This window comes from Salmo salar, chromosome ssa14 (genome assembly GCF_905237065.1).
Source record: "Salmo salar chromosome ssa14, Ssal_v3.1, whole genome shotgun sequence".
Lineage (NCBI taxonomy): Eukaryota > Metazoa > Chordata > Actinopteri > Salmoniformes > Salmonidae > Salmo > Salmo salar.
In genome coordinates this window covers 35,998,031-36,019,846 of record NC_059455.1, presented here as the reverse complement: position 1 = coordinate 36,019,846, position 21,816 = coordinate 35,998,031, and the positions used below count along the sequence as shown (strand labels likewise).

Here is a 21,816-nt window from a genome sequence, read left to right as displayed (position 1 = left end):
AAAAGTTAGAGGAAAACCTGCCTCAGTCTTCTGAAAACCTAACCCTGGGATAAAGTTTTATTTTTCAGCTGGACATTTACAAAAGAATGGATGCCAAAGACACACAAAAATGGCTTTCCAAGAGGTGTTGAGTGTTCCTGAGTGGTCCAGTCTCAGTCCTGACTGATCAGAGACAAGGTTTGAATATTGTTGTCCATCAGTTATTCCCAACTTAATTTACAGAGCTTGACCAATTTTAACAAAAACAATGGATAAGTTGGTAGAATCTTATTCAACATGATTCATAGCTGTAATGGCTGCCAAAGGTTGTAATGTAATACACCGGGAGTCAGGAAGCAGGTGCAGAAGGTAAGTTTAATAATGAATAGATGCAGATGAACAAACATGAGAAGCGTACAGAACGTGAGAGAAAACAATACTATCTAATGACTGATGTCTGCTGAGGGATAAATAAAGGTGGAGTAAGCGCGGAGATAATGATGACCAGGTGTGCATAATGATGGGGAGCAGGTGTGCGTAATCATAGTTGCCAGGGCTGGTGGTTAGTAGACCGGTGAGGTTGAGTGCCAGAGGGAGGGAGCAGGAGTAGGCGTGACAAAGGTTCTTCCACCAAATATTAATTCTGGGGTGAGAAGAAATATGCAATCAAGACATCTTCTTTTTTTTGGTCTATAATTCTCTTTCCCTTTGAAAATGCGGAGTTGGTTGTGTAGATCTCTAAGAAAAAAAACAAATGTAAACCATTTAGATTTCATTTTAAGGCAGCAAAATGTGAAGACTGTGCAAGGGGTGTGCATGACTTTCACAAGGCACTGTAGTTATTGGGAATGTGTTTTGTTGTGAGACATTGACTCGTGTATATATATATATATATATACTGCTCAAAAAAATAAAGGGAACACTAAAATAACACATCCTAGATCTGAATAAATGAAATAATCTTATTAAATACTTTTTTCTTTACATAGTTGAATGTGCTGACAACAAAATCACACAAAAATAATCAATGGAAATCCAATTTACGGAGGTCTGGATTTGGAGGTCTGGATTTGGAGTCACACTCAAAATTAAAGTGGAAAATCACACTACAGGCTGATCCAACTTTGATGTAATGTCCTTAAAACAAGTCAAAATGAGGCTCAGTAGTGTGTGTGGCCTCCACGTGCCTGTATGACCTCCCTACAACGTCTGGGCATGCTCCTGATGAGGTGGCGGATGGTCTCCTGAGGGATCTCCTCCCAGACCAGGACTAAAGCATCCGCCAAGTCCTGGACAGTCTGTGGTGCAACGTGGCGTTGGTGGATGGAGCGAGACATGATGTCCCAGATGTGCTCAATTGGATTCAGGTCTGGGGAACGGGCGGGCCAGTCCATAGCATCAATGCCTTCCTCTTGCAGGAACTGCTGACACACTCCAGCCACATGAGGTCTAGCATTGTCTTGCATTAGGAGAAACCCAGTGCCAACCGCACCAATATATGGTCTCACAAGGGGTCTGAGGATCTCATCTCGGTACCTAATGGCAGTCAGGCTACCTCTGGCGAGCACTGTGTGGGGGGGGGGGCAACCCAGACTGGAAGATCACGTCAGTGACTCAACCCACTCAAGTGACGCACCCCTCCTAGGGACGGCATGGAAGAGCACCAGTAAGCCAGTGACTCAGCCCCTGTAATAGGGTTAGAGGCAGAGAATCCCAGTGGAGAGGGGAACCGGCCAGGCAGAGAAAGCAAGGGTGGTTCGTTGCTCCAGTGCCTTTCCGTTCACCTTCACACTCCTGGGCCAGACTACACTCAATCATAGGACCTACTGAAGAGATGAGTCTTCAATAAAGACTTAAAGGTCGAGACAGAGGCTGCGTCTCTCACATGGGTAGGCAGACCATTCCATAAAAATTGAGCTCTATAGGAGAAAGCACTGCCTCAATCTATTTGCTTAGAAATTCTAGGGACAGTTAGGAGGCCTGCGTCTTGTGACCGTAGCAAACGTGTAGGTATAACCAACTCATCATCATGCTTTGATTATTTGAATCAAGGGGAGGGGTCCTTGGACTGAGTTTGGTGAAACTCTGCTCTAATGGAGTGAGGGCTGTGCCTGCACAACTTCTTTAAGCAGCACCTTAAATCCTGTTGCTAGCAGTAGGGGGAGCCAGTCACTCTGTCCTAAAAGAGAAAGGATAAAGCAAACACTATATGCCTTTTATTTTTATATTTTTCTTGTGTTGCTTTTAGCTACTTAAATTTAAGATGAGTGTTTATCGCAGCCTTATCAACTGTTAATTTAGTAAGTGTAGGACCTAGTTGAACTTTCTTATTGGTCTATTAACTCATTTACCACCTGGTGATGTCACCAGGCAGGCCAAAACTCCATCATACCAAACAGGCTGACATTTCAGGCGGTCATTTCAAACAGCTCTTACACGTTTTCTCTCTGCCTCATGGAAAAATGTGTACAATTGCAGGATATTAGCCTTAAAGCAGCAACAACAAAAACTTAAACTGTATCTGGATCAGTGAGCAAACTGTGATCGTGGCGGCGCGCGCAACCCTGATCCACTGCTGCTATGGCAACAGCTGTGGGAGGGGATATAGAAAGAGCAGGTGGGCGTGGCGACGCAATGTGCCACACGACTGAAAAGAGAGAGGGGAAACTGAATAAGTGTGCTACACGACTGAAAAGAGAGAGGGGAAACTGAAGAAGTGTGCGACAGCAACCTTTTTTACCGGTTTATTCGTTACTCTCTCCGGCTGTCGCTAATAGTGTGTTTACCACAGATATTGCAACCACCACACACCGGTATACTTCCTGTCTAACAGCGTGTATCCAAATGTCCAACCTGAACTGGAAACCTTTCGTTTTCGGCGGTCTGGCCTCCGTCACTGCAGAATGTGGTGAGTTTTAATTTATTAATTTAGAAAAATGTACTACACATAGGTGTGAGGTGGACTAACATTAATTTGTCATTTCTCTATTGATGTCTTTCTATACGTTGTGTAGGTACATTTCCTATAGATTTGACCAAGACGCGGCTGCAAGTTCAAGGCCAAGTGGGCGACAGCAAGTACAGAGAGATTCGATACCGGGGAATGTTGCACGCCATCGGCAGAATATGCAGAGAGGAGGGAATAAGTGCACTTTATTCAGGGTGAGTATTGACCAGTCTTATGATGATGATTCCATTTTTATTGAAGTCCTTTTCTGCGTTTACACACAATTAGCACAGATTAAGCCTAGTTCAATAATAAAATATATGTTCAATTGAAATTCACCATTGAAATGTGTTCTTCGTAAAGTATTTGTCTTAATCAGTCTCCATCAAACGACTACTCAATAAATACCGAGCTATTTGATCATCAGTGTGTTGCTACACATGCCAGCGAAGTTTCCAATAAATTAGAGGTTCCCAGACTTTTTGGGCCCACGACCCCATTTTGATATCTGGAAATTCTCATGACCCCAACCATGTGAAAAAATTGTAATTAACAGCCAATGTTTACTTTTTTATTTGGTGCTATGGCAGTCAGTTGAAAAACATTCTAACAGTATTTCTGATTTTGTTTTCTCAACTCACCATCACATAGTTTTAATGTGGGGCTATGACAGTCAATTGCAAATGAGTCTGATGTTTTATCTCACCATCACTAATGAGATGGGTGTGCTTGATGCATGTTGAGTCGGAGTTTCTCAAAGTCAGGGGAATTGGTCGACAGTGCATATCTCAGCTGCCACATCCAACCTGAATCGATATTTTAATGAAGACAAGAGCGCTGATGATGCTGGGGAAAAAATGAGGTGAAATCAGGACGACTGACCTTTCAGGTTGGAAAGTCAGAGCTCTAGAAAGGTTCCCGAGTTGGAATTCCAAGTTGGATGACCGGTCTCAAGATTTTTCCCAGTTGGAGCTAATTTTTTACAAGTTCCCAGTTGTCTTAAATGCAGCATTAATGTTCAGAGGGAGATGGCTACATATTTCCACAGATGGAACAATGAGGCAGATATTTCACTGGTTGTATAAATGTGAAGCAGCTGCTTGGTGTTTCCACTCACTTCCAAATATGAACGACATAGATTTTGGCCAACATTCTGCTACGTTTCTCATCAGTGAAACATTTGATCTCAATACAATTTTCTGTTCCCAAACTAGAATATTTTACGAACATAGTGGCCAAATTTTTGTAGACTTTACTTTCTGCCAAAGATTTTTTTAATTGTGTTTAGGAGTACAAATGTATATTGAGTTATTGCACACGTGCACTTCAGAGTAGGAGTTCCCTACAGGAAATATGCAAATGGTTGTGCCAATAGGATTGTGCTGGCACTGCCCACCTCCTTGCTTGTTCTGTTCACTATGACTAATTTGTTCCCATTTGAAATGACGGGCTGTGGTTTATCTTGGTTTAGTTATAAAGATCTTAGGTAGAGTCAGAACCAAAAGTCCTCCTTAGTGACCTGTGAAAGCATTTGGTCACATGACAGCTCAATCAACAGATCCAGGATCAAAATGAAACGGATTGGGAAGTAGGTCCCAAAGTGCTCTTCTAAGCATTGGAGGTGAGCAGTCATCACGTGTGTGATACTTACTGATGCTGTTTTCTGTTTGAAACATGCACAGCTGAGGGAAGGGGGCATGGTTCGCTTTTGAAAGACTCTCCAATAAGAATTCTTTCCTCTGAATCCACTGATTCGGGCACTCATCTGTAGAATGTTTTTGTATTTCCCCAGCGTGCTTATGTTCAGTTTCCCGAAAATGTATGTTACATATGCAAGGAGACAAATTTATTTTCATTACACAGAAAGTCAACTTTTTAACATTTATTTTTTTGCATTCATTGTGAACAGTTCCTCTCTGAATGTGAGAGAATATATCAAATACATCGCCTCAGAGTGAAATAGAACATTGTCCTTCTCTGAGTCCATATCTCCACTTAGTTTTGTGAACAGGCGTGTGTGCAGGGAATGTAGTTTGATGTAGTTTACAATCTTAGTTACCTGCTGCAGTATAGCTCAGAGTTCTGTACTCAGCTCCTTTGCCGCCAGTTGCTCTCGGTGTATCATACAATGTGTCCATATGGCAGAGGGAGACGCATTCATAACTAGAGTGTAGAGGCCATCCCGCCATAGATGGCGCCCCATCTGTGCAAAAAGCCCCCACCATTTGATCCAATGGAATTGGAAGTCATTATAGTCACGCAGCAAACTGAACATCACCTGTGCCGTTACACCAAGATGACCTGGCCTCCACAATCACTGGACCTAAACCCAATTGAGATGGTTTGGGATGAGTCAGACTGCAGAGTGAAGGAAAAGCATGTATGGAATCATGTAGTTACCAGAAAAGTTAAATCAAATAGAATTTTATATTCTTCAAATATAACTGCTCAGCATATGTGGGAACCCCTTCAAAACTGTTGGAAAAGCATTCCAGGTGAAGCTGGTTGAGAGAATTCCATGTGTGCGAAGCTGTCATCAAGGCAAAGGGTGGCTACTTTGAAGAATCTCAAATATAAAATATATTTTGATTTGTTGAACTTTTTTTGGTTACTCCATGATTCCATGTATTATTTCATAGTTTTGATGTTTTCACTATTATTCAAAATAAAGAGAAACTCTGGAATGAGTGGGTGTGTCCAAACTTCTGACTGGTACTGGGTTTTTTTTCTTCAGGATTTTTGAAATTCTCCCATGACCCCATTTTCATATTAGGACTCCTAGTTTGAAAACCGCAGCAATTCGTGGAAGTCCTCCTTTGATTGTAACTGTTAAGCCTGTTTTATTTACATCATACTCGTGTGTTTCTGTGTTGCAGTCTCGCCCCTGCAATGTTGCGCCAGGCATCCTATGGGACCATAAAGATTGGCACATACCAGAGCTTCAAAAGACTACTGGTGGACAGGCCAGAAGGTAAGAGAACAACGTACACACATCAGGGTTTTAGATCTCATAGCTATTTGTTCACCTTGTTACATGTGTTCTAAATCTGTCTGTAGAGTGTGTGTGCATTGCAATGAACACTGACTTGCATATATCTATATCTCACACACACAGTGTTAACTCAAAATGACACAACGACTAGGTTCCAGTTTAACAATGTTTACTACCACAGTACATCGTCGCCATTACGCTCAGGCCAGGTCCATCAAAGTGAGATTCCTGTGCAAGCTCACTAACAACAGAAATATAGGGAGACTTAACATACAGAACTGGTCAAAAGTTTGGACACACCTGCTCATTCAAGGTTTTCTTTATTTTTACTTTTTTCTACATTGTAGAATATTAGTGAAGACATCAAAACTATGGAATCATGCCGTAACCAAAGAAGTGTTCAACAAACCAAAATATATTTTAGATTCTTCGATGAAGCCACCCTTTGCCTTGATGACAGCTTTGCACACTCTTGGCCTTCTCTCAACCAGCTTTACATGGAATGCTTTTCCAACAGTCTTTAAGGAGTTCTCACATGTGCTGAACAGTTATATTTGAAGAATATAAAATTCTATTTGATTTAGCTTTTCTGGTAACTACATGATTCCATATGTGTTATTTCATTGTTTTGATGTCTTCACTTTTATTCTACAACGTAGAAAATAGTAAAAATTAATGAGTAGGTGTGTCCAAACCTTTGGCTGGTACTCTGTGTATGTATATATATCTCCCAGTCTCTGTTCATTGCGATGTGCACACACACTATAGCTATAAAATATATATATATATATGTATATGTATGTGAGTTGTACAATTTAAAGGTCAAACTGCATTTCAAACGGCAATAATCTCATTAATTCCGGGCGTGTGAAGTTATACTTAGGCTAAATATAAGCCTTATACAACCATAAGACCCACATTTTTTTAATGAAAACAGTTTAACCTCCATTTTTTTTGGGGGGGGGGGCACTAATCACTGATCTGGCTTTCAAGTCTATGAAAATGCCCTTTTTTGTTAAATGTAACTAGAACCCAGGCATAATGGATATCCACTAGTTATAACTAACTTCTTCTATTAGGCTATAGAAAATGAACACATCTCATCACTCTCTCAAGGCCACGTGCTAGTGATTAGCCAGCTAATCTTTATACTGTATTTCAAGTTTAGCCAACTTCGATATATTTGCTAACTAACAAGGTTGAACAGTTGAATTGTTATGAACACACCGTTCTGTTTGAAAAGCATGTTAGCCTGTCCACTTTGTTCAGATGTTGAAATCGTGGCTTATCTTATTCCTCAGAATGACGAGTTGCCAATTCCATATATAATTGTGTTTTATGCTTACTGCACATTTATAAAACAGACTAGACAGCTAGTTTAACTCTTTGGCTAAAATGCTGCTAGTGGTACTGCAATGTCGCGAGTGACAAACTGGAAATACATTTTCCAAAAGCAATGTTCATTGATACTCGCGTTTCAGTAGGTTCTGCTCTGCGCGCAATTTGAGTAGTTGAGACATTTTAAAAAGGATATCTTTAGAAAAGTTACCTTCTCCCCTGAGACATTATTTTATTAATGTGTTTTGGTGTCTATATATTTCATTCATTCATTCATTCATTCATTCTGTTGGACTAAATAGCGAGTTGAAACAACATCTTCCTCTGACAAGTGATCTCTCAACTTTGTTGGCGTGAGAGACATGAGGGGCTTAGTGTGTGTAAACAGAGGAAGAGGCCGATGTCTTTCTATGGGCTTATTTTGGACCTACGTTTTGTCAACTGCCTCATGTCTTTGGGACGACGACTCCCATTGTTAGGGCGGAGACGTGCATCTCGTCATTATATACAGATCTCTGGTGTAAATGGGAAGGCGCGAAGGAGACGAGACTAAACATACAACATGAGAACAAGCCGACATAAACGTTCAGAAAAGTTACTTGATTCTGCTATTCAGGCATTTGGAATAACGCGCAAAAACATACATTTTAATAAATCAAATTCATTTGATATATCACCCAGCCCTAAGACTTGGTAAGAGAAAAGACTAGGTAGGAGCTATGAGATGCCTTCTGGGGCATATATTCCACAGGACAGCAAAGCTCCTTATGTGCTAGGCCCAGAACGTGCTACATGCGCACCTACCCCATGCTGAGTGAAGGTTGTAGGTCAAGTTCATTTGTGACCCAGTTTCTGCTGAGAATAATACCTCCATTACACGCTATTGTAACATGGACACACACATGTCATAGAGGTAGTGTGTGCGGGTGAGACTTAAAGGAACTATAATTCAATGTACAAAGACTAGCCTGAATTTAATTTCTCCTCTCATTCTCAGATGAGACGTTGTTCACCAACGTGCTATGTGGTGTTCTATCTGGAGTCATCTCCTCGTCCATCGCCAACCCCACGGATGTGCTGAAGGTAATGAGACACACACACATTTGTAAACGTTGTCAATAGTTTCTTGGGTATTAGAAGCCAACAGAGACCGGCAGGGTTGATCTGAACAAAATACAGCGTTTTGGCTCTGTTTCTTTGCCTCAGAGCATAAGCAGTGATCCTCTCTGGGCCTGCCTAATCCCTAGCATTCAGGCTGAGCTGGGTTTTATACATTAATACAGGATCGGTGTTCCCCCTCCCGTGGGATGGTTGAGCTAACATAGGCTAATGTGATTAGCATGAGGTTGTAAGTAACAAAAAAAATCCCGGGACATAGACATATCTGATATGGGCAGAAAGCTTAAATTCTTGTTAACCTGTTAGGGCTAGGGGGCAGTATTGACACGGCTGGATAAAAAACATACCCGATTTAATCTGGTTACCACTCCTACCCAGTAACTAGAATATGCATATACTTATTACATATGGATAGAAAACACCCTAAATTTTCTAAAACTGTTTGAATGGTGTCTGTGAGTATAACAGAACTCAAATGGCAGGTCAAAACCTGAGAGATTCCTTTACAGGAAGTGGCCTGTCTGACAATTTCTTGAACTTCTTTTCCATCTCTATCATTTACTAAGGATCTCTGCTCTAACGTGACACTTCCCACGTCGTCCATAGGCGCTCAGAGCCCGGGAAAAAACAGAATGTCGTCATCCCAGCCCCAGGCTGAAACACATTATCGCCTTTCTCAAGTGGCCGATCAAGGGACACTGGGCTTATGCTCGTGACCCGACCGCCCCCGCCTTTGGGATTTTTTCCTCTGTTTGCCGAAAAAGGAGATTCCCTGTCGGAATATTATCGCTTTTCTACGAGAAAAATGTCGTAAAAATTGATTTTAATCTAATGGCACGGTCCAATTTACAGTAGGTATTACCGTGAAATAATACCATTCTATTGTTTGAGGAGGGTCACAGTTATGAACTTGAAAATGTGTTAATAAACCAATTAGGCACGTTTGGGCAGTCTTGATACAACATTTTGAACAGTTATGCAATGGTTCATTGGATCAGTTTAACATTTTGCACATACGCTGCTGCCATCTAGTGGCCAAAATCTAAATTGTGCCTGGGCTGGAATAATACATTTTTTATTTTTTATTTAACTAGTTAAGTCAGTTAAGAACAAATTCTTATTTACAATGACGGCCTACCAAAAGGCCTCCTGTGGTGATGGGGGCTGGGATTAAAAATATATTTTAAATATAAATTATAGGACTAAACACACATCACGACAAGAGACAACACTACATAGCGACCTAAGACAACACAACATGGTAGCAGCACAAAACATGGTACAAACATTATTGGGCACAGACAACCGCAAGAAGGTAGAGACAACAGTACATCACACCAAGCAGCCACAACTGTCAATAAGAGTGTCCATTATTGAGTCTTTGAATGAAGAGATTGAGATAAAACTGTCCAGTTTGAGTGTTTGTTGCAGCTTGTTCGTTGCTAGCTGCATCAAACTGAAAAGATGAGCGACCCAGGGATGTGTGTGCTTTGGGGACCTTTACCTTTAACAGAATGTGACTGGCAGAATGGGTGTTGTATGTGGAGGATGAGGGCTGCAGTAGAGATCTCAGATAAGGGGGAGTGAGGCCTAAGAGGGTTTTATAAATAAGCATCAACCAGTGGGTCTTGCAACAGGTATACAGAGATGACCAGTTTACAGAGGAGTATAGAGTGCAGTGATGTGTCCATTTAAGGAGCATTGGTAGCAAATCTGATGGCCGAATGGTAAAGAACATTTTGCCCCTTGAGAGCACCCTTACCTGCCAATCTATAAATTGTCTTCGTAATCTAGCATGGGTAGGATGGTCATCTGACACCTGAAACCCCACCTCTTTAAGGAATACCTGGGATAGGATTAAGTAATCCTTCTAACCCCCCCCCCCCCAAAAAAGATATAGATGTACTATTGTAAAGTGGTTGTTCCACTGGATATCATAAGGTGAATGCGCCAATTTGTAAGTCGCTCTGGATAAGAGCGTCTGCTAAATTATGTAAATGTTAGTTTGGCAGCTGGGGTAAAAGAGGAGCGATTACAATAGAGGACACCAAGTCTAGCTTTAACTTTAGCCTGCAGCTTTGATATGTGCTGAGAGAAGGACAGTGTACCGTCTAGCAATACTCCCAAGTACTTGTACAAATACTTTCTCATGCATTTAAAGAAAAAAAACATGAGTTTAAAATCTTTTAACAGATCTGTGTTATATTCTCCTACATTAATTTAACGTTTCCACAAACTTCAGTGTTTTCTTTCATACGATATCAAGAATATGCATATCCTTCAGGTCCTGAGCTACAGGCAGTTAGGTTTGGGTATGTCATTTTCAGCGGAAAATGAAAAAGGGTCAGATCCTTTTAATGGATGGGAGGGTGTGTGAGTGGGTGAAAGTACTTTCTAAATAAGGTTCCTACGTGAATTCTATGGGTACAGGGGTGTGTCTGGGGGGTGGGGGTTGAAGTGTGTATGGGAGGGGGGTCACTGAGATGCCACTAACTGTGATATTTTTAGACTCCTGCCCACCAGAAATAGCCATATCATTACTATGCCAAGTGAATATGATCTATGTGAGCGTATGTGTGTTTTTAGGATTTAATTGGGTTGGCTGAAAGTTAGAACAGTGTGTTTTCAAAGGTAGTGTGTTCCCTTTTGCGCTGTGTGGGGGGGGGGGGGGGCGTCGGTCATGTGCTTAGCTCTATTCACACACTTAAATAACCCTCTGGACACACACACCACTCAACCAGCTATGCAGGCAGGTTTATATTTCCCTTTAAGTTGGATGAGACTGATCTGCGTTCAACACATACAGCCAGCCTGTATGTTATTGTTATCGTTTGTTTGGTCTTAAGAGCATTGGCAAGGCTTTAAGTAGGCCAGAATGCAGAACACAGTGGGTCAGAATGCAGATGGGGACAGCTGGTGATCCCTTGGCACCTGAACATTGTGGCTACACACACCTCAGCAGTGTTTCCCCCTAAGCTTAACTCTTTGTGGCAGATCGCCTAAGGCCATGTTACATTGTCATCCAGTGCTGATAACACTTTCACTAGTCTCTCCTGTCATCTGCATACTGGTTTTCTGTTGATTTGAGTTTACTTTTATCTTAACAGTTTTTCCTTCCTGGTTTTCCCAGATCCGTATGCAGGCTCAGGGCAGTGTGATCCAAGGAAGCATGGTGGGAAACTTCATCAACATCTACCAACAGGAAGGAACCAGGGGGCTGTGGAAGGTAGGTGTATGCACACACACACACACACACACACACGCACACACTTTTAACCCCCCTCACTCTCTCTCGCTCTCTCAGGGTGTGTCTCTGACAGCGCAGAGAGCAGCCATCGTAGTGGGGGTGGAGCTTCCTGCCTATGACCTCGCTAAGAAACACCTGATCCTGGATTGTCACATGGGTGACAACATTTACACACACTTCTTGTGAGTGACATCAATGCTCACCCACGACTCCGTTAACGCTCCACAAGAGAGCAACATATGGCTGCGTAAGACTAGGGAACTTCTGACCCTTTCTCTCTGGTCCCCCAGGTCCAGTTTTGCGTGTGGTCTGGCGGGGGCTCTGGCCTCTAACCCCATAGACGTGGTCCGCACACGCATGATGAACCAGACATGCGGCGCTGTCACCTACCAGGGAACACTGGACTGCTTACTTCAGGTAGGTAGGCACACCAGGGTTTCTGTTAGCCGGTAATGGCTGGCTTTTTGGCCCAAAGATCAAATAAATTAGCGCCGACTAATTGTCCAGGAGGGGGAGGTGGAATCCCATTAAAAAATAATGCTTTTGGACTGGAAATATCAGTCGATGGAAATACATTTAAATGGTCATTCTTATCGCAGCGGTCTAAGGCACTGCATCTCAGTGCTAGAGGCATCACTACAGATCCTGATTCGATCCTGGGCTGTCTCACAACCGGCGGTGAACGGGAGTCCCAATAGGGCGGCACACAATTGGCCCAGTGTCGTCCAGGTTAGGGGAGGGGTAGGCCGTCATTGTAAATAAGAATTTGTTCTTAACTGACTTGCCCAGATAAACATTTTTTTAAAGCGGTCTTTAGGTTAATCTGCCTATTTTAGTGGAATTAAATTGGTGTGTATAGGGCTCTAAATGTACATTTTTCATTGCACCCAACTTAGTTAGGAGTACCAGAAAATATTTTTAGATTGTATTGGGCATATGAATTCTGACTGTCTACTTTTGAGGCACATGTTGTGCACTAGAAACTAATATGTAACACTATAAAGACATTAATTTTATTGTAAAAGCAAAGATGTTGATAGGACTCCATGTCATTGAAATGAGAGTCAATTGTGGAATATTAGTGTTTTTACACAATATGAAAACCTATTTCCCTAATGAGATGCATTACATAGAAAATTGTACTCTGTCTCTTTAAAAACGTCAGGTTTGTGACGACGATGTGCGTTCATTCAATGCTATGATTGATCTCCTGAAGAAGCTATCCCTTTTCCTTTCTTTCTGTGTCCCCAAATGTTTGGATATACAGGTAAAGTTACTAGGTTGTTAGCTAGGTAGTAAATGATGTAACCATTTGTTTCCACTTTTTAAAGTCATGTTAACGGCCCGTGAATAGTTTTATAAAGGCCCAAAACATGGGTTATGAATGTAAAATGTGATCTGCTATAGGAAGATAAAAATGTTGCTCCGGTAATATGAATCAGATCATTTGACCTGGTTGGGCTAGAAGCAAGCCATTTTCGCTGTAGTAATGGTGCCGCCTTTACGCTATCGAATCAGCACTCAGAAACAATGGTACAGCGAAGCCTTACTACAACAGTTATTATCTGTGAGATTATTTTTAACCTATTTGCACCGTGCTCCCAAAATTCCTGGATGAACGGCAACATATTTTGTTGCATAGAGCTCTGGGTTCATGTCTGTTTTCGTTAGTTTGTATCTTATTTATTATGAGGCCTGTCTTGCCTAGCCAACATTATTTTATAAAGACTTCCATATGCCATTGAAACCAGCCTATTTCTCTCATGTTCTATTGGTTTTCAAATCAACTTTATTTTATTGTCCAGTAGCCAAACTTGATTCCTAGTCATATTAGCAACCGATGCTAGTTGCATCTTTAGATCTCCCCTATTTCTAAAGATATTTTAATCTTTCACATGAGACCACGCGCATTTGCGGTGCGCTTTTGGCACCTGGGTTTCTCTGCTAATTGCATTATGGAACCAGCATTCGCGCGTAGCCTACTGCCTTGTGCGCATTGCTGTGCTTATAATGTGAAGAAATAATAGTTTATCAAAATGTTAAGCTAATATTTCTGATCTGTTGCATCAGTGTCATTGCTTTTGAATTGATTTATTTTTTGGTGTAACCTAGGCCTACTGGTTGTAAAGTTTGGGATCTATTGTCCCAAAACTGTCCCCGAGTCTGTTTTGGAATAGGCTATTTATTTCTCGCACAGAACAACATGCTGACCAATATAATAGGTGAACTTTTCTACTATGGGGGATAGTAGATTGACAGGCTAGTGATTTTGCTGTTCGTTACTCCGCTAATGTTGCTATTTCTCAAATGTCCGGTAAATAAAAATGCTGAAAGTCAATTTTCCTAACGGAAACCCTGACGAGCACACACCACATGAACCAGGGGTGTAATCATTAGTCCAAACACCTGCAAAACAGAATGTATTGGACAAATTCAGGTAGGTCCCTCCCCGTTCTGTTTAAGAAGCGTTTTGCAACAGAATCGGCATTATGAATACAGCCCATAGATGCGGGGCAATGATGGGTACAGGGCTCTGTGTGTGTGTGTGTGATGTTTTGTGTCTCTTTAGACGTCACGGTCTGAGGGCTTCATGGCACTCTACAAAGGCTTTCTCCCCAACTGGCTCCGTCTCGGCCCATGGAACATCATCGTATCCTTTCACCTACTCACAGAAGTGTGTGTTCATGTTTTCATTTGTGTATGTTTATCTACCACTGACGGTTTGCACCAGAGTCGGTCAATTCCAGTTTAATATCCATCTGTAGAGTTGGTCATGCAATTTCTTTATAGGAATGCAATTCCTAAATTGACTGGAATTTTGATGGAATTGATCCCAACCTTAGTTTGGACATTCCAATGGTGCTAATGCAATTATGTAATGCAGTTGCACACACATTACAGCTGCTGTAATAGCAACCCAGTTTCACCTAGAGTAAGAGGGATCTGGGAGCCAGAATGGTGGTTAGGAGTGAGGAAGATGGAGGGGGAGAAAGAAGGGGGTGGGGGGAGAGAATTAAACAGGAAGGGTTTAAGTTTGGGGAGTGGCCAGGTCTTTTTTGGTGCGTTAAGAGAGAGGGAAAGAATATTTGAGGGAGAACAATAGGGGGAGATAAATCTGTTCCCTGTGGCATGATAAGGCTGGTTAACAGTTGGTCTGTAGACAGATGTCGCAGTGACATCATGAACAAGTATAAACCCAAAATGACAACCTCTGCATGACATCAGCAGCCTGGTGCTCCAAATAGCCTACTTTTATTCTTTATTTTTTAAAATTCATTATCCACCACAACATTTACTATTTAAAATGGCTTACGCTTGTGAGTCACGGAATGAAAGTAAATTGTCATCTGAGAATTTTATAACTCATGCACCGTCTTGTCACAGGTGGATTTGGTCTTTTGCTGTAGCAGCCCAGTAACCACAACGGATGTTGCGACAGTCGCACAGACGTGAACCTTTTTCATGTCTATGTAACAAGGAAACCGACAGTCTACAGACATTCCATCGGAGTATAAATTAAATGTTTTGACCAGCGACACTTGTTACATTCTAATTAATTATCTACAGACATGGCGTTAGAACAAGTATAACCCGCTCTTTAGGAGAGTGGGCCTATAGATTGGGCAGAGATAGCAGCTATAACTTAACCTCAGCCATGTAATGGGATTATTACATTGAGGTAACCAGGGGGATCCCCGAGGGGAGCTAGGAACGGGTAACCAGGGGATCCCCGAGGGGAGCTAGGAACGGGAATGGAAGTCTACAGGGTGGAGTGGAAGTGGTATGTTTGGGATGCGTTATGTTCCTAGCAAAGCTCCTGCACGGAGAAGGATGTTTTTCTAGCTTTCTGTGCCTTGTCCTTAACTCCTCCTTAGTTCTTTGTTACCTACGAGCAACTGAAGAAGATGGAGGTCTGATGGAGAGAAGGAAATGTAGCACTGTGGAGAAGAGGAAAGAACTCAGCCAGAGAGGGGAAAGAATGGACCAAAAGAGGGGTGGACGTATCCTGTCTAGCCTCCCACTTCTTGTCTGGGTGGTGTCGACCACGCCCCCTCAGACGCATTTCTCCTTTCTGATTGGCTGCTTTCGTGATGGAGCTCTGGTTGGCTGGGAAAGAGGAAGTGAAAGTTGAGGTCAATTGCGCCATCAGAAAGCAAGGTGACGCGAAGACCATAATTTTGAAACTATGGCCCTAAATTATGTATTTATTATTATGTTTTGGAACTCAGTCGAGCCTCAACCGCTAGTATCATATAAACACACAATACATGGAAAAATGTGGGTTGTGGGGTGGGGGTTTGTTACTGCGTCGATAAATTCCTATTCACCTGGACCTTTGTAACCTAGGAAATGTGTATGACCGGACCTTCTAAAATAGTACTTGAGTACCCCTGATGTACAGGATCTCAAATAATGTTAAAAGCAGTCACTACTTACCTCAGATTGTATGGATTTCAGATGCCTTGGTGTGTGTTCTCTGTTTGCCAGAGGAACTGCCAAAAGTAGCTGTGGAAAAGACTGGCAGATAACTTTCTACAGAAAGTTTAGCAATCACTAGTGGGTAGCATGATGCCATTTACTCAAGGACTGGCTACTTTCTGAAACCCTTGATGTCTGTTCAGCCACTGGAAAGCTTATATTTGTTACGATGGTTGGCTGTGGGTTTGGATTTTGTATGTCAGAGTATTCTCTAATTACAGAACTAGGTTGGTAGGACTTTTAATGGGGCTAGTTATATAACCAGATTAAAGATCAGAAGTCAGGTGACCACTAACTCTCTCCCACACACACTTAATCACACACACACACACACACACGGGCACATAGGTTATTAATGCCAGGGTGAATTGGCTCAGTGTATGGACTCACTCAGTCATGTGGGCACTCTTAGAACAAACTTTCTTCATTTCAGGGTGACCTGGCACAGTGTATGAATGACCCACACACAGTTAATGGGGACGGTGTGTACGGACTATTCTGGGTTCGTGTTATAAATACCCTCTGGACAGCCTGATTGCCACGCCGCCCCTTACGTCATTTCAGGACCCCTATCTCTGAAACAGGCGGAGCCCCAGTTCTTACTATATGTCACAGCAGCAGAGACTCCATATTCTATCCCTGTTCAGGTCGGGGTGTCCAACCTATTTAACCTTTAATTTACAGGATATAACTTAAACCTCCAGAGAGTCCTGCCTGTAGTCTGACCTGTCCTATGCAGTAACAGGGAAGTGAATGTCAGGCTGATGTGTCAAGAGAGTGGCTGTTGTATATTTAGCCATTGCACCTGACTACCAATGCCATTCTGTGTGCTGGTGTTGTTAACGTGCCATTTTATGATCCCAAGACAGAACAAATGTACATGTCAACTAACTGTTAATCCTCTGTTACCCTTCACTTCTTCTACTTTGTTCTTCACCATTATCAGTCTGTTATCAGTTAGATCGTTTGGAGGTGAGCTTGCTAGTTTATTTTTTATTTTTAAAGAGTTAAGGTTGAACCTCGGAGTGTGTTCATGTGACAATATGGTCCTTGTATATGGTTTGTTTATAGTCCCCAAAGCCTTAATTCCAATGTGTCACTGTCATAGCCCTGTAAATACTTCTGTTATCCTGATTTAAAGCAAGGCATACATAAACTTCTGACTGGTCTCATGTTTTACTTCAACTGGGAGTAATGCCCAGTCTACTCACTAGGATGAAACGAAAGCAAACGTGACAAAATGGGGATGGACTACCTGATGTTAAGAAACGCTTGTTTTTCCATTCCAAAATTGTTGGCTTCAGTGTGCGCTAATGAAAACGACCGTGAACTTGTGATCTGACCAGGACAAAATGTAATGAGCACGTAGACTCCGTCCCAGTCTATTGACCAATCCTGTATTGACACCTAGTCTAGGAACATGCAAAATCATATGGTGAAAATTCAGTTTATGGCTCGATCTGTTTTGCAGTAGTTCAATGCTACAGCAGATTGAAATGTGAAGGTAATTTATGATTTAAACCGACATATGAAGCATTCACTGAATGCACTCTTGGTGAACAGGGGAACGATGCCTTTACATTTTAATAGCGCTGTACGTCCATGATCAGTATAGAATCGAGTCCTTGGACTATCAAGGCAGTATTGCTTGCTGTTCCATTCTTTCGTATCAGCTATGGATTTGTCATACCTGTAATTTCCTACATCCCACTAGACAGTTACACATTCGTCCACAGGGTGCCGCTGTGTACCATGTCTATGCATAAGCTCTTTATTGCAGACACACTTTTATACTCAGGACCCTAAATCTAGCACCGCCTTGTTTTAAAATACCATCACACACACACACACACACTCAATGATTCATGAATAATTCAAAAGCTCTGATCTAATTGTTCTTTATTTCAGTGGATAAATATCCCAGTTTTCCTCACCAGTGTTTGAAGAGATGGGACTGCTGGGGACGGATTGCCATGAACCCTGACTGTGTATGAATGCTTTAGTTACTTTATTGACAGAGACACCATGGGATGGACTCAGACGTGTATAGATGGCTGTTATTATAACTTCTGAATCTGAGCCATGATGGTGTATTTTTACACTTATCATTTGGAATGCAAAGTGTCACTTCTTAAAAAAAAAAATGCTGGTGTTTTCAGTAATTTCACAGTGGAGCAAACTATCTGTCATATGGAGGCAATAGAACCAAGAACAGTCCAAATGTGTAACTTAAAGCTTACCAACTACACACACACACACACAGGGCTTTTCCAAGAGCCAATGGCCATGGGGGGGGGTTCCAATCACCATGGTGCATTGTGGGTAGTATTCATTCCCTTTTTGCTCCTGGGGTACAGGGGTTGGCTTATTGTGTTGGAGGGATCTGTATGTGTTAGAGGAATTAGGTTCTGGGCTCCATTCCAAAGTCTCCTTGATTTGCTCACCCAATAATGAAAGGACAATAATATAATTGCTTGCAATGTAATTTTTTGCAATCATGTAATTTTGGTAATGGCGAGACTGGTGAGAGGTAAAATCCTTTGCCTAAATAGCCTACATTACTACAAATATTAATAGCTAATTATGGAAAATAAGAAACAGGATTTAAAAAATATATATATTGAGGCAATATGTAATACAAATTGAGGTGAGGGTGATGGAAATGCATTTGGCGGTTGATCTACTTTTGTTCTGTAATGGCACTGTGTGCTCTTTTCGAAGGATGGATCCCAGTCTTTTCAGGGCTATGGCATATTGTGGGTCGGGGGTGGTCTGCCAGGCATTGGGATGACAACCCAACTTGGGATGAGGAGGGCTTTTAGCAGGTGGAATAGTGGGGACCAATTGGAGGTTTACTTAGTAGCAATGCAAATATCATGGTACAGCTATATAGACACTCAATTATGTTACTTTTTAATGTTACGTTTACAAAAATATATTTTGATAAATAGAATTGAAAGTTGTCTCATTATGGTGAAATAAGTATAGCCAGTTACAATTGTAATGGCTTAGCAGATAAGAAAAAACGATCAGTATTTACCTGGCTAAAAGAGAAGGAATATATGTCTTTTTTTACAGGAAACTCATTCAACAATTTTAGATTAAGTTTTGTGGAAAAAGGACTGGGGGGGGGGAAATATATTTCTCCCATGGGCAAAGAAATTAAAAAGGGGTGATGGTTTTAATTAACAGTAATTTTGATCCAAATGTGCAAATTGTCCAAACATATCATCAAAGTAGATGGATTATTTTAAATGTTATTGGACAATAAATATGGCTTATTAACCTATACGGTCCAAATAATGATGATCCAAGCTTCTTTGAAAATATATATTTAAAAAAAATTCAACTCTACAAGCAACACTAGACTCTATGGTGGGAGATTTTTAATACGGTCTTAAATACCTCTATAGACCAGAAATGTTGTAGTGTGATTTCCTATCACCCTCACCCTTGCTCGCACAATCATTTTCAATTCTGCCCACAAATTTTCTATTGGATTGAGGTCAGGGCTTTGTGATGGTCACTCCAATACCTTGACTTTGTTGTCCTTAAGCCATTTTGCCACAACTTTGGAAGTATGCTTGGAGTCATTGTCCATTTGGAAGACCCATTTGCGACCAAGCTTAAACTTCCTGACTGTTGTCTTGAGATGTTGCTTCAATATATATATCCACATAATTGTCCTGCCTCATGATGCCATCTATTTTGTGAAATGCACCAGTCCCTCCTGCAACAAAGCACCCCACAACATGATGCTGCCCCACCCCCGTGCTTCACGGTTGGATGGTGTTCTTCGGCTTGCAAGCATCCCCCTTTTTCCACCAAACATAACGATGGTCATTATGGGAAAATAGTTATATTTTTGTTTCATCAGACCAGAGGACATTTCTCTGAAAAGTACAATCTTTGTCCCCATGTGCAGTTGCAAACTGTAGTCTGGCTTTTTTATGGCAGTTTTGGAGCAGTGGCTTCTTCGTTGCTGAGCGGCCTTTCAGGTTATGTCGATATAGAACTCGTTTTACTGTGGAAATATATACTTTTGTACCTGTTTCCTCCAGCGTCTTCACAGGGTCCTTTGCTGTTGTTCTGGGATTGATTTGCACTTTTCACACCAAAGTACGTTCATCTCTAGGAGACAGAACGTGTCTCCTTCCTGGGCGCTATGACGACTGCGGGGTCCCATGGTGTTTATACTTGCATACTATTGTTTGTATAGATTAACATGGTACCTTCAGGCTTTTGGAAATTGCTCCCAAACCAGACTTGTGGAGGTCTACAATTTTTTTTCTGAGGTCTTGGCTGATATCTTTTGATTTTCCCATGATGTCAAGCAAAGAGGCACTGAGTTTGAAGCTAGGTCCTGAAATACATCCACAGCTACACCTCCAATAGGCTAATTTACATCATTTGAGTCAATCAGAAGCTTCTAAAGTCATGACATTTTTGGGAATTTTCCAAGCTGTTTAAAGGCACAGTCAACTTAGTGTATGTAAACTTCTGACCCACTGGAATTGTGATACATTGAAATAATCTGTTCTTAAACAATTGCTGGAAAAATTACTTGTGTCATGCACAAAGTAGATGTCCTAACCAACTTGCCAAAACTATAGTTTGTTAACAAGAAATTTGTGGAGTGGTTGAAACACAATGGGTTAATGTTATGTATAGTAACCCTAGGTGTAAAATAGTAAATAATGGCTACATCTCAAAAAGTTGAAGAGTAAAACACAAGGTTGTCCACTATCGGCATATCTATTTATTATTACCATCAAAATGTTAGCAGTTAAAATTAAATCCAACAATAATATTAAGTCCAAACTACTGCCCTTGTTTTGTGACTCTTGAGACCTCCCCTTAATCTCTCAATATACCTTACTATGCCATATGACCTCTGATATACTTGCATTTTGTGAATCATTCAATGAGTACATTAACACGATTAGTACATTCAACAAAAATATGGTTCTTTAGAACAGTTGCCAAAAGATTGACTCGTTTAGGCTAACTTAATTTAGGAATGCTTAATCGGGGCCTGTAGCTTATAATCTAATCAGTCAATTAGCATATTTACAGATCCTGGGCTTTTGGGATTCATTCCCCAATGTTATTTGATTGAGACGTTTTTGAGAGAGAGCTGACACATAATGCTTTCATGATGTATTCAAGGAAGTGCCTCATGTTTGAGGGTTCCATCCGTAAGTGCACTAACAGCCTGCTAGATAATTTATCTGACGGTTTCAAGGATCTAAATCTTACACTCCGCCACCCATGAGCCAAACAAACACGAAGCCCCCAAATCAACAACATTCATGACCTACATTTCATCATTTAAGTAGTAGAGCATGGGACACGGGATGGAGGATCATGTGGATAAGCTTGTAAAACGCTAACACATACATCATCAGTTCCAAGTAATTTGTTTCACTTTGTGGGCTAACCAGGTCTGAAAGAGCGTGGACGACCTGGGTTCAATACCAGGTCGGTTGCATTGGTGCCATGGATCAGATCACACAGCTGATGTCTATAGTCTGGTTGATGATTGAGGTCAGTGTAGTTACCTAGAAGGAACACTAGATGGAGCTCTGGCTTTGTAGCTGTGTCCTATGTGTGGGGTTGGTCCTCACTGAATAAGTCCCTAAAACCTCTTTCCTTCTCGCTTTCTCTAAACCTCTGTCACAGCTTACATCCTGTATTGCTGCTCCAGATAAATAA

At 41.5% G+C, this 21,816-nt stretch overlaps 1 protein-coding gene across 3 annotated transcripts; it reads left to right on the top strand.

Moving 5' to 3' along the window:
• The first annotated feature begins 2,590 nt into the window (after nt 1–2,590).
• On the top strand, nt 2,591–17,257 carry LOC106569464 (kidney mitochondrial carrier protein 1). 3 transcript variants are annotated; one of them, XM_014140835.2, is made up of 9 exons: nt 2,591–2,887; nt 2,994–3,141; nt 5,803–5,897; nt 8,254–8,339; nt 11,506–11,601; nt 11,680–11,804; nt 11,913–12,039; nt 14,192–14,272; nt 15,498–17,257. In XM_014140835.2, the coding sequence occupies exons 1-9, from the start codon at nt 2,824–2,826 to the stop codon at nt 15,537–15,539; spliced, it is 864 nt and encodes a 287-aa protein (XP_013996310.1). In that variant the 5' UTR covers nt 2,591–2,823; the 3' UTR covers nt 15,540–17,257. The 3 variants fall into 3 exon arrangements, with proteins under 3 accessions (XP_013996310.1, XP_045550251.1, XP_045550252.1); XM_045694296.1 differs by having other exon boundaries at nt 2,595–2,887; nt 2,971–3,141; XM_045694295.1 differs by having other exon boundaries at nt 11,506–11,804.
• The last annotated feature ends 4,559 nt before the right edge of the window (nt 17,258–21,816 follow it).